Consider the following 12,419-nt stretch of genomic DNA (forward strand, 5'->3'; position numbering starts at 1 on the left):
CTACACGTGTCCTTATATCTATTGATCTAACTATCAATAATGTACATTCTTTGTTTGTTTGATATCTATTTATTATTATCTTTTTTATTATTCTTTTCAGAAACACCTCACCATGAGTCTTAATATGAAAACTTCACACAATGTTGGCTTTCAATAACGCACCGCCCTGCCTGGCTGACATGTTATTCATATTGTGTGTTAGGATGATCAGATATCGACTGAATAGTAATGCAAAACAGGCCTACTGTTTATGAATATGCTTCTCTTTCTGTGAAGATAATCATTTCCTGGCAGAGCCCTGCTTGCTTGCTGTCACTTTCTCAAATGTTAATCGTTAGGGCGGCTGTGGCTCAGGAGGTAGAGCAGCTCTACATACACACAGCACATTAGATCAACATTAACCAAAATTAACCTCACATGACAACTTTACAAACATCGTAGGCTAACAATGATTTTGCGCTGAGAAACAGTAGCCTGGTGGATGGAGCAAAAATAATAATAATACAAATAAAATAATAATAAAGTTGATAGAGGTATTCAGGCACTTGGACATTCTCTCAGGTCCTTGGCTACACTGTGCTCCGTTTCACTGAACATTTGACTCATTTCTCATTTGACTACAAGGTTCCCTCTCCAACACCAGGATGGTGACTACAAGGTTCCCTCTCCAACACCAGACTGGTGACTACAAGGTTCCCTCTCCAACACCAGACTGGTGACTACAAGGTTCCCTCTCCAACACCAGGATGGTGACTACAAGTTTGACTACAAGGTTCCCTCTCCAACACCAGACTGGTGACTACAAGGTTCCCTCTCCAACACCAGACTGGTGACTACAAGGTTCCCTCTCCAACACCAGACTGGTGACTACAAGGTTCCCTCTCCAACACCAGACTGGTGACTACAAGGTTCCCTCTCCAACACCAGACTGGTGACTACAAGTAAAGGTTCCCTCTCCAACACCAGACTGGTGACTACAAGGTTCCCTCTCCAACACCAGACTGGTGACTACAAGGTTCCCTCTCCAACACCAGACTGGTGACTACAAGGTTCCCTCTCCAACACCAGACTGGTGCATGTAGCAACATTCAAAGACTAATTAAAGGGATTTCAGGTATCTGACAACAATAACATTCCCCTATTTACATTTTAATCTAGTTGGCTCTAGCTACACGTGTCCTTATATCTATTGATCTAACTATCAATAATGTACATTCTTTGTTTGTTTGATATCTATTTATTATTATCTTTTTTATTATTCTTTTCAGAAACACCTCACCATGAGTCTTAATATGAAAACTTCACACAATGTTGGCTTTCAATAACGCACCGCCCTGCCTGGCTGACATGTTATTCATATTGTGTGTTAGGATGATCAGATATCGACTGAATAGTAATGCAAAACAGGCCTACTGTTTATGAATATGCTTCTCTTTCTGTGAAGATAATCATTTCCTGGCAGAGCCCTGCTTGCTTGCTGTCACTTTCTCAAATGTTAATCGTTAGGGCGGCTGTGGCTCAGGAGGTAGAGCAGGTCGTCCATTGAACCGTGGGTCGGTGGTTCGAATCCCAACTCCTCCTGTCCACATGTCGAAGTGTCCTTGGGCAAGACACTGAACCCTACATTGCCTCCAATGATTCGGTCAGCGCTAGCTTGCCACCATTGGTGTGTGAATGTGGGAAAAGTGGGGACGCTGGCGTCGACTGTTCGCCGCTCCACCTCCCAATGCTCCCCCCTGTATGAATGAATGAACCATTGTAAAGCGCTTTGAGTAAGTTTGAGTACTTAGAAAAGCGCCATATAAATGCAATTCATTATTATTATTTTATTATTAAATGACACACACACACACACTAAATTCTAATCATGCGTTCACACATCTGCATTTCCACCACAGAGCTGGAACAGGGTTGTTTGTTGTCGACTCCTCACACTGCAGCTGAAATAATTACTATTACTATACAATCCCAGCTCTCCTCTGTATCAAACTGCCTCGACGCCTTCTTTTAAAGATGGAGGGACACCGTTAGTAAGAATCTTTTTTCTTTTTTCTCTGTTTAACACAAGCATTAGGAAGGAAGGCAATAAGTTGAACAGGATTCACTGGTCAAGGACACGAGAAAACCACGATAAACACCTACAAAAAACTCGATTGAATCTGACATTTAAAAACGTGTCCATTGTGCTTTACGTAACATGTCTGATCTTTTCTTTTTTTTTTACAATCCACAGAATTTGACTTTGACATTAAAGTTGATCAAAGACAACAAGACCATAAACATGAAACACTGAGGGAAGAAACGTTAGTTCTGTACAGTGCACACATGGGTGCAGTTATACATTATAGATAAGAAGCTTTATGGGGAGTCCAGAAAGCATTCCTTTAGTATTAAAGACATTAGAGACAGATCTCAACACTCAGGCAAGGAGCAGGACTGCAAGGCCTCACTTCCCTGGTTCCATGAACCTTGAAGCATCTTCATCATCATCATCATCATCATCCAGAGTTTCAATCTATGACTTCTGTTGTCCATAAACCATAAGCATCGGTCCATCTGTGACTCTCTGTTTTACAACCAACACGATAGGGAGTTGGTTTGCTGCTAGAAATGACCCTTTTATCAAAACAACATAATGACCTGTAAAGCTGTTATTTGGGCAACCAGTGAAAAAGCCAATGAAGTAAAACTGTTTCCACACAAAGTCTTTAGAGAAGACGAATAGCAGACTCAAATTAAACATGTTAGATTGTTTACGTAACCCTCCACCTGCTAATAAAGGGTATTATTTTCCAGGAATATTTTCGTTTCAGGGTTTTGAAAAGCTGTGTGCGTCACAGGAGCATCAGGACGCCCTTTTTTTTTTAGTTAAAGTACATTTTTTCCAAAGTAACGACAGCAAATTAAGCGTGCGTTTAAAGCATGCAACCTTTCTAAACCATAAATGAGAATCACTTTTCTACTCCAAAGTTGTGACCCACCAACCACAGGGTTTTTACTGCATTGTATGTTACTAGAGGTCAGGGCGCCCTACGGGCGCCCTTCCCCCTAGCCCCCTAGCCAACAAAATCGTGGGATACAAATGAAAACATGGCGAACCCCTTTGAAAGAGCCGTTGTAAAGACTGGCTCATTTATGGCTCATGTGGCTATTATATAAAATTTAAAAATATATTTAAATATGTATGTATTCATATGTCATAATAGTATGTATATTTGTATTGTAGATATAATGTATATGTTAAATATGTGTTAGGTACTGTAATACAGCATATAACATTTTGATATAATAATGTATTATTATATGTAATAATATATAATAATATAATATATAACATCAGTAATATAATATAATATAATATAATATATATAATATAATATAATATTTGTTATAGCATAAGATATAATATACATAATAATACATATTATTGTAATGTCTAATATGATGATATCTAACAGTTTATTGAAATAATAATTGTAATATGTAATTTATTTATATATAATAAAATATATGGAATATATATAAATAGCCATATAATAGCCATATTCATATGCATCTTATTTATATAGATCCACCGTCTTTCTCTTGTGTAATACTAAATAACATGTATATGTAGAATATATATAAATATCCATTTAATATCCATATGTATATTATTTATATAGATCCACCGTCTCTCTCCCTCTCTCTCTGTTTGTGCTTGAGAACTGGGTGGTACACATGTGCACAAAGGGGGGGGGGGGCCAGGATGTAAACAACGGGGAAAAGCTGATTAAAGGGATTTCAGGTATCTGACAACAATAACATTCCCCTATTTACATTTTAATCTAGTTGGCTCTAGCTACACGTGTCCTTATATCTATTGATCTAACTATCAATAATGTACATTCTTTGTTTGTTTGATATCTATTTATTATTATCTTTTTTATTATTCTTTTCAGAAACACCTCACCATGAGTCTTAATATGAAAACTTCACACAATGTTGGCTTTCAATAACGCACCGCCCTGCCTGGCTGACATGTTATTCATATTGTGTGTTAGGATGATCAGATATCGACTGAATAGTAATGCAAAACAGGCCTACTGTTTATGAATATGCTTCTCTTTCTGTGAAGATAATCATTTCCTGGCAGAGCCCTGCTTGCTTGCTGTCACTTTCTCAAATGTTAATCGTTAGGGCGGCTGTGGCTCAGGAGGTAGAGCAGGTCGTCCATTGAACCGTGGGTCGGTGGTTCGAATCCCAACTCCTCCTGTCCACATGTCGAAGTGTCCTTGGGCAAGACACTGAACCCTACATTGCCTCCAATGATTCGGTCAGCGCTAGCTTGCCACCATTGGTGTGGGAAAAGTGGGGACGCTGGCGTCGACTGTTCGCCGCTCCACCTCCCAATGCTCCCCCCTGTATGAATGAATGAACCATTGTAAAGCGCTTTGAGTAAGTTTGAGTACTTAGAAAAGCGCCATATAAATGCAATTCATTATTATTATTTTATTATTAAATGACACACACACACACACTAAATTCTAATCATGCGTTCACACATCTGCATTTCCACCACAGAGCTGGAACAGGGTTGTTTGTTGTCGACTCCTCACACTGCAGCTGAAATAATTACTATTACTATACAATCCCAGCTCTCCTCTGTATCAAACTGCCTCGACGCCTTCTTTTAAAGATGGAGGGACACCGTTAGTAAGAATCTTTTTTCTTTTTTCTCTGTTTAACACAAGCATTAGGAAGGAAGGCAATAAGTTGAACAGGATTCACTGGTCAAGGACACGAGAAAACCACGATAAACACCTACAAAAAACTCGATTGAATCTGACATTTAAAAACGTGTCCATTGTGCTTTACGTAACATGTCTGATCTTTTCTTTTTTTTTTACAATCCACAGAATTTGACTTTGACATTAAAGTTGATCAAAGACAACAAGACCATAAACATGAAACACTGAGGGAAGAAACGTTAGTTCTGTACAGTGCACACATGGGTGCAGTTATACATTATAGATAAGAAGCTTTATGGGGAGTCCAGAAAGCATTCCTTTAGTATTAAAGACATTAGAGACAGATCTCAACACTCAGGCAAGGAGCAGGACTGCAAGGCCTCACTTCCCTGGTTCCATGAACCTTGAAGCATCTTCATCATCATCATCATCATCATCCAGAGTTTCAATCTATGACTTCTGTTGTCCATAAACCATAAGCATCGGTCCATCTGTGACTCTCTGTTTTACAACCAACACGATAGGGAGTTGGTTTGCTGCTAGAAATGACCCTTTTATCAAAACAACATAATGACCTGTAAAGCTGTTATTTGGGCAACCAGTGAAAAAGCCAATGAAGTAAAACTGTTTCCACACAAAGTCTTTAGAGAAGACGAATAGCAGACTCAAATTAAACATGTTAGATTGTTTACGTAACCCTCCACCTGCTAATAAAGGGTATTATTTTCCAGGAATATTTTCGTTTCAGGGTTTTGAAAAGCTGTGTGCGTCACAGGAGCATCAGGACGCCCTTTTTTTTTTAGTTAAAGTACATTTTTTCCAAAGTAACGACAGCAAATTAAGCGTGCGTTTAAAGCATGCAACCTTTCTAAACCATAAATGAGAATCACTTTTCTACTCCAAAGTTGTGACCCACCAACCACAGGGTTTTTACTGCATTGTATGTTACTAGAGGTCAGGGCGCCCTACGGGCGCCCTTCCCCCTAGCCCCCTAGCCAACAAAATCGTGGGATACAAATGAAAACATGGCGAACCCCTTTGAAAGAGCCGTTGTAAAGACTGGCTCATTTATGGCTCATGTGGCTATTATATAAAATTTAAAAATATATTTAAATATGTATGTATTCATATGTCATAATAGTATGTATATTTGTATTGTAGATATAATGTATATGTTAAATATGTGTTAGGTACTGTAATACAGCATATAACATTTTGATATAATAATGTATTATTATATGTAATAATATATAATAATATAATATATAACATCAGTAATATAATATTTGTTATAGCATAAGATATAATATACATAATAATACATATTATTGTAATGTCTAATATGATGATATCTAACAGTTTATTGAAATAATAATTGTAATATGTAATTTATTTATATATAATAAAATATATGGAATATATATAAATAGCCATATAATAGCCATATTCATATGCATCTTATTTATATAGATCCACCGTCTTTCTCTTGTGTAATACTAAATAACATGTATATGTAGAATATATATAAATATCCATTTAATATCCATATGTATATTATTTATATAGATCCACCGTCTCTCTCCCTCTCTCTCTGTTTGTGCTTGAGAACTGGGTGGTACACATGTGCACAAAGGGGGGGGGGGGCCAGGATGTAAACAACGGGGAAAAGCTGAGTCGGTGACATGTCCAAGGATTCGTCAGTGAAGTCACATCAGCGACGAATCCTTGGGGTCTTTCTGCCGTGCTACTTCCGTGTCGCATAGTAGTGACATCACTGTCGAGTCCTTGGTGTCTTGATCCTTGATCCCTGCAACGTGTTTACCGTCACACGACTACACGCTGTATTTTGATTTTTGCTGGCCAGCGCTAATGAAAGACTAAACTGGATTATCATTTCATGTGAACATTGAAGTGCAACTGGCGGAAGATGTAACTCAGGTGAAGTAATGCGTGACGTTGCAATTATGTAGTGATTTCCTAACATATAAATAGCAGGCACCAGCCAGTCAATGAGTCTTGGTGGGTAGCGCCCCCCCCCCCCCCCCCCTATGAATAGAAAGGTTGGGACCCCCCTGGTCTACATGATGGGGCGATGCGGGGGCCGACTTGGGACTGACCTGAGTGGAGCGGGGATGCGAAAGACGTGGAGCTGGTACTGGAGTAACGTGTTGATACAACAGAAGATTGAATAAGATACGTTATGTATCTTTCAGGACCTTTCGCCCGCATGGAGCAACTCCTACCGTAAGTAGCCTACTTAATGCGCAGCAACATTCGATGGGGGGATCACTATACCGTGGGTTCGCTAGAGACGGTTCACGTTACTCCAGTGAGCTGGTCGTTGTTGAAGAAGTCTGTGTGTTGAGAAGCAACGTCGTCGCTGAGTAGTGTTGGCTCAATGGGAAAGTCTGACGTTATGGGGACTGGGGACCGTGATGCCGTGATGGTCGTTGTAGCAACAGGGGGGGTGTGAGTGTGCGACGTGGAGTAGTGTTGCCACGTCCGGTTATTGTAAGCGTTGAAGTTATTAGAAGTGACGTTGGATTAGCAAGAGGTTAGCCTTTGTTAATAATATATAACATGTATATGTAGAATATATTGAAAGGTCCATAGGCATAGGTATGTTATTTATATAGATCCAGCGTGTCTGTCCCCATCTGTGGTGTTTTTGGCATCAACCTGGTGGCTTGTTGCTGGCCTTTTGTCGTCCGGAGGGAAATTGGCGGAGCGGATTGCGTATTACTCTCGCGCAACCTGGCAACGTCTTTGAGGCTCCTAAAAGGTCTCACCTTCCGGTGTGTCGGTAATGTGTGGGGAATTTTTTGTTGGACGGATTTATTTATGGTGTGAGGGGGCAAATGTGTGTTGAGCAATGAGAAGTGGACGAATAACTGCGTGAATGAATTGCGCACGTTATGACTGGTGTTGTAGTGACATGTGAGATGTTATTGTCGTTATTTCGGCGAAACAAATGATTAAAAACGAAGTGCCTTCAGTCGCACCACCGGAAGGGCTGACTTTCCTCAAATGTAATAATAGATATGTCAGGACTAGGCCATGGCTGGTCTTTTGGCAGTATGTTTTCCACGGGGTTAAGACATTCTACTGTATATAGGCTACTGTAGGATAATAACATTATTATGTTATTAATGAGATTACATGTTCTCATAAGGTCAAATAATAACAAATCTTGATTATATAATGTACGGTAAAGGCTGTGGTCTATACATAATATATAATGTACGGTAAAGGCTGTGGTCTATATACATTATATTTCTAAGTAATCGTCCACCATCACCATTATTTGTAAGCTACTGTATATCCCACAGCAAATGTAAACATTTTCCTGCCAAACGCAGCTCTTTGAAGTCAACAGCCAGCAGCTACAGCGTCCTAGAATATGATTCAATGTTCAGGCCAGATATTACAGTAGGTTTCATTAATATCATGAAAGCTGTTTAGAAGTTCCTGTGTGGAAAACAAGGAACATTTTCCAATAGCGTATTAACGTTCCAGCTTCAGAATCCACTCTGACACGTAATTAAAGGCATTGTGTATCATTAAGGTAAACATAAAATAAAACATCATGCCCAAAAATGCAATGTCGCAATGCACAATGCGTTGTGAGTTTGTATATCAGTTACTTTCAAGTAGCCAAAATATAAAAATAGGGCTTAAGAGTTTAAACTGTATATCATCTTGCTAGGGACCCCCTGGCCTGGACCCCCGAGTCAAGGACCCCTGGGGGGTCCCTGGACCCCACTTGGAGAACCACTGCTTTGTGACATTAACGTGGCATCAAATAAATAGATTGGAGAACAAAGCTATCATTTGGTTCTTTTTATTTTATTTATTTCTCAGATTATGACCTAAAGAAATGATATTATATCCTATCAAAAATTTTAACCTGAGATTCAGATTTTCCAAGAGACAGGGACTAAATCTTCCCAACATTTTAGGGTTGTTTTTTGTAATAAAAAGCCATTCTTGGTTTCGTACTGACTGTAGAGTCTGTTTAGAGACTGTTTCTACATGATTCAGGTTCGTTGTTGAACTTGACATTCTGGGGAGGACCTTAAGAGAGCAATGTTCCACAACAGCTTTAAGCCTGAACCTCACCTTGATGTTTTAATTAGTGGCTCCCTGTCCCATTAACATCCCTTTTCCCATTAACATCCCTGTTCCATCAACATCTCTGTCCCATTAACATCCCTGTTCCATGAACATCCCTGGTCCATTAACATCCCTGGTCCATTAACATCTCTGTCCCATTAACATCTCTGTCCCATTAACATCTCTGTCCCATTAACATCCCTGTCCCATTAACATCCCTGTTCCATCAACATCCCTGGTCCATTAACATCTCATCTGTATTCTTCTGCTTCCTTTCATACGGGCAGAAACCTTCTATTTAACTTTTTGTAAACTTCCTCAAACGAGAGCGTCCAAAGTAGTGAAAACAGCTGATCTGCAAGCTCACAGATCGGCCATGTTTTGGCAATCTATTTTTGCAAAAAGTGGGAAAGTGAAAGTGGTTAAGTGTGTCTGTGGGTTTTTATAAATATAATATTGAACCAATGAAAAATATTAACGAAGGCCTAATAACTCCATTGGATCCACTTGAAACACAGGTTCTCCTTTTTTTTCTCCATTTCCTGAAAAGTAACAGGATTGGACGTACAAGCTTCCTGCCAGTCAGACCACAGTGATGATGTCATCAGTGATGTCATTAGTGATGTCATCAGTGATGTCATCAGACCACAGTGCTGATGTCATCAGACCACTGTGCTGATGTCATCAGTGATGTCATCAGACCACAGTGCCGATGTCATCAGTGATGTCATCAGACCACAGTGCTGATGTCATCAGTGATGTCATCACACCACAGTGATGATGTCATCAGTGATGTCATCACACCACAGTGATGATGTCATCAGTGATGTCATCAGTGATGTAATCAGACCACAGTGCTGATGTCATCAGACCACTGTACTGATGTCATCAGTGATGTCATCAGACCACAGTGCTGATGTCATCAGACCACAGTGCTGGTGTCATCAGTGATGTCATCAGACCACAGTGCTGATGTCATCAGCCTCGTCAGGTTTCTTGGGCTTGCTGGGGAGTGACTTGAGGTACTCGAGGTGTCGCCGGGCGTCCTCCTGGTTCTGCCGTACGTAGTAAACCACGTAGGAGATGACCATGGCGAACCAGCCAAACATGGTCACCAGCATGGCGTAGTCCGTGGTCCGCTTGGCCAGGTTGCAGAGGTCGGTGTCCACCGCCAGGAACGGCCGGCCCTCCTGGTCCCGGAGCTCCGAGCTGCGGCAGAGGACGCGCGCGGCCGCCTCGTGGTTGTGCGCCATGCCGCCCAGCGCCTGCTGCAGCGCGCAGTCACAGTGCCAGGGGTTGTCGTCCACGATGACACGCGCCTTGAGCCGCGTGAAGGCGTCCTTGTGCACAGACGTGATGCGGTTGTGCGACAGGTCCAGCACCTGCAGCGTGGCCTCCACGCCGCTGAAGGCGCCCTCGCTCAGCGTCTCCACCGCGTTGTAGGACAGGTTGAGCTCCCGCAGGAGACGCAGGCCGTGGAAGGTGCGGTCCGGCACGGCGCCGATCTGGTTGTGGTCCAGCCGCAGAAGCACCGTGTCCACCGGCAGGTCCGGGGGAACCTCCTTCAGGCGGGACTGGGTGCAGGTGACGTTCAGGCCGTGCAGGTGGGCGTCGGCCCGCTGGCACAGGCAGCCCTTGGGGCACATGGAGGCGGAGGGGAAGCACAGGGCCATGAAGACCAGGCTCTGCAGGAGCAGCACCATGGGGAGGAGGTCCAGAAGAGTCATACCGCTGCATCCCGCCCGGGGGGCCCGAGACCCCAGAGCCCCCTGGTGGTCACTCCTCACACACAGCCCATCCTGGAGACAAGAAGTACATCCTTCATTCATTCATGTATTATATGTCTTACTGATGAATTGAGCAATACTTTTACTTTGGTACATTCAATATACAGTATTTTGATGCCAATACTTCTGTAGTTTTAAGTAACATTTTGAATTCAGGCCTTAACAGAGTATTTCTAACATTATGGTATTGATACTTTTACTTGAGTAAAAAAAGAGAAAAAAAGGGAGTACTTCTTCCACCAGTGCAGACGAGTCCTCAGCACCCGTCCTCTCCTCCCATTGGCCCAACGGGAGCTGCACCTGGAAGCACAGCATCAAACACCAATTTTCAGTACTTTTACTTCTACTCCACTACATCTTAGAGGCAAATAATGGTACTTTTACTCCACTATAATTATTTGACAACTTTAGTTACTAGTTACTTTGTATATTTTGATTATTATTACAAAACATACATTAACAACTTCAGCCCTATATATATATTTAGGCCATTTGAAAATAGCAGATTTACAAGCTCACAATGTGAGTTTGTAGATCAGCTATTTTCAATTGATTTGAATACATTTATTACATTTGAAAACTTTGTGAAATGGGGACATTCTGCATAACGGAGTACTTTTACTTTTGGTACTTTTAAGTACATTTTGATACCAATACTTTTTTTACTTTTTACTCAAGTACATTTTGAATTCCAGACTTTTACTTGTAACAGCTGTATTATTTCTACATTGCAGTATTGATACTTTTACTTGAGTAAAAAGATGTGAGTACTTGTTAAACTACAGGAAACGCCAGGTTTGGCTGGAAGTGGTTTTTTATGTCAGTTAATTTTCAAGGCTGTTACTTTTTGTTCAACAAAACGACATGTTTTTTCGTCAAAAGGTTCGAGTCCCATAAACACAGATCTATAGACTCACCCATGATGCTGCCCTGTGTCTCCAGGGTTCTGCTTGTCTCTCCGTTCGACATGATTCAGATCTTTATCTTTATTAAATATGATTAAAAGTCAAACTAAACTAAAGTCTCTGCCGCTCGATCGAGCTCTCTACTCTACTGCTCAGTGTTGCCAGGTTTAGTGAGAGAAACAAGCAAGCAACCAGGTCCAGGAAAACAAGCCCAAAAAGAAGCAACTTTATTGGTTGCGTCTCTTGCTATTTTCAAAAACTCTTGGAATAAAATGTGGAATATTTTTTTAAATAGCCTAACGACACAAATGTGGTTACGGGGCTCCCTGGCACAAAACATTTTCAGATGGGGGTTATAGAGGGACATATACATATACATATTACTTTGGGGGGGTCCATGATATGAAAATATTTGTACTAGTTAAAATAATAAAACAATTGTGATACAAGACCAAATAATCAACTACACTTAAGAAACAAGGCCAAAAAATCGCAACCCACAAGAACCAATATTTACAGGCAACTTCACTGAAAGATAAGACCAAATGTCGCTTATAATAAGCGGACGTGGCAACGCTGCTACGGCTGCTGCTGCACCGTCCCATGGCCCGGGGCGACGGCCGCGCGATGATTGGCTCGGTCTTTTTGGGGGGGGGGTTGTCAGGGCAACCGCCAAAGAGTTGATTATTATATTATTTATTTTTTTTAAATGTAAAATTAACTTTTGGTACTTTAAGTATATTTTGAAGCTGATACTTTTGTACTTTTACTTTTTTAATATGGGACTGTTTTACTTAAAGTAAAACATTTGAGTTATTTTTCCACCACTGGTTTCAGAACGTCGTGTCGAAGTCGTTTCAACGTCTAAGCGCACTGCAGACGGG

At 41.0% G+C, this 12,419-nt stretch overlaps 1 protein-coding gene across 1 annotated transcript; it reads right to left on the reverse strand.

Annotated features, from left to right (window-relative positions):
* Window positions 1-9,697: 9,697 nt before the first annotated feature.
* LOC308100319 (leucine-rich repeat-containing protein 3B-like) lies at window positions 9,698-11,666 on the reverse strand. Its single transcript, XM_080449329.1, has 3 exons — window positions 11,548-11,666; window positions 10,862-10,930; window positions 9,698-10,642 (listed from the first exon to the last, which is right to left on the reverse strand). The coding sequence occupies exon 3, from the start codon at window positions 10,568-10,570 to the stop codon at window positions 9,800-9,802; it is 771 nt and encodes a 256-aa protein (XP_080305455.1). The 5' UTR covers window positions 10,571-10,642; window positions 10,862-10,930; window positions 11,548-11,666; the 3' UTR covers window positions 9,698-9,799.
* Between the last annotated feature and the right edge of the window lie 753 nt (window positions 11,667-12,419).

The sequence above is a fragment of the Gymnoscopelus braueri genome (assembly GCF_963280865.1).
Source record: "Gymnoscopelus braueri genome assembly, chromosome: 14".
NCBI lineage: Eukaryota > Metazoa > Chordata > Actinopteri > Myctophiformes > Myctophidae > Gymnoscopelus > Gymnoscopelus braueri.

Bases quoted from the DNA above. Each gene is read 5' to 3' on its own strand.
- LOC308100319 (XM_080449329.1), bottom strand. From the start codon at position 10,570: ATGACTCTTCTGGACCTCCTCCCCATGGTGCTGCTCCTGCAGAGCCTG.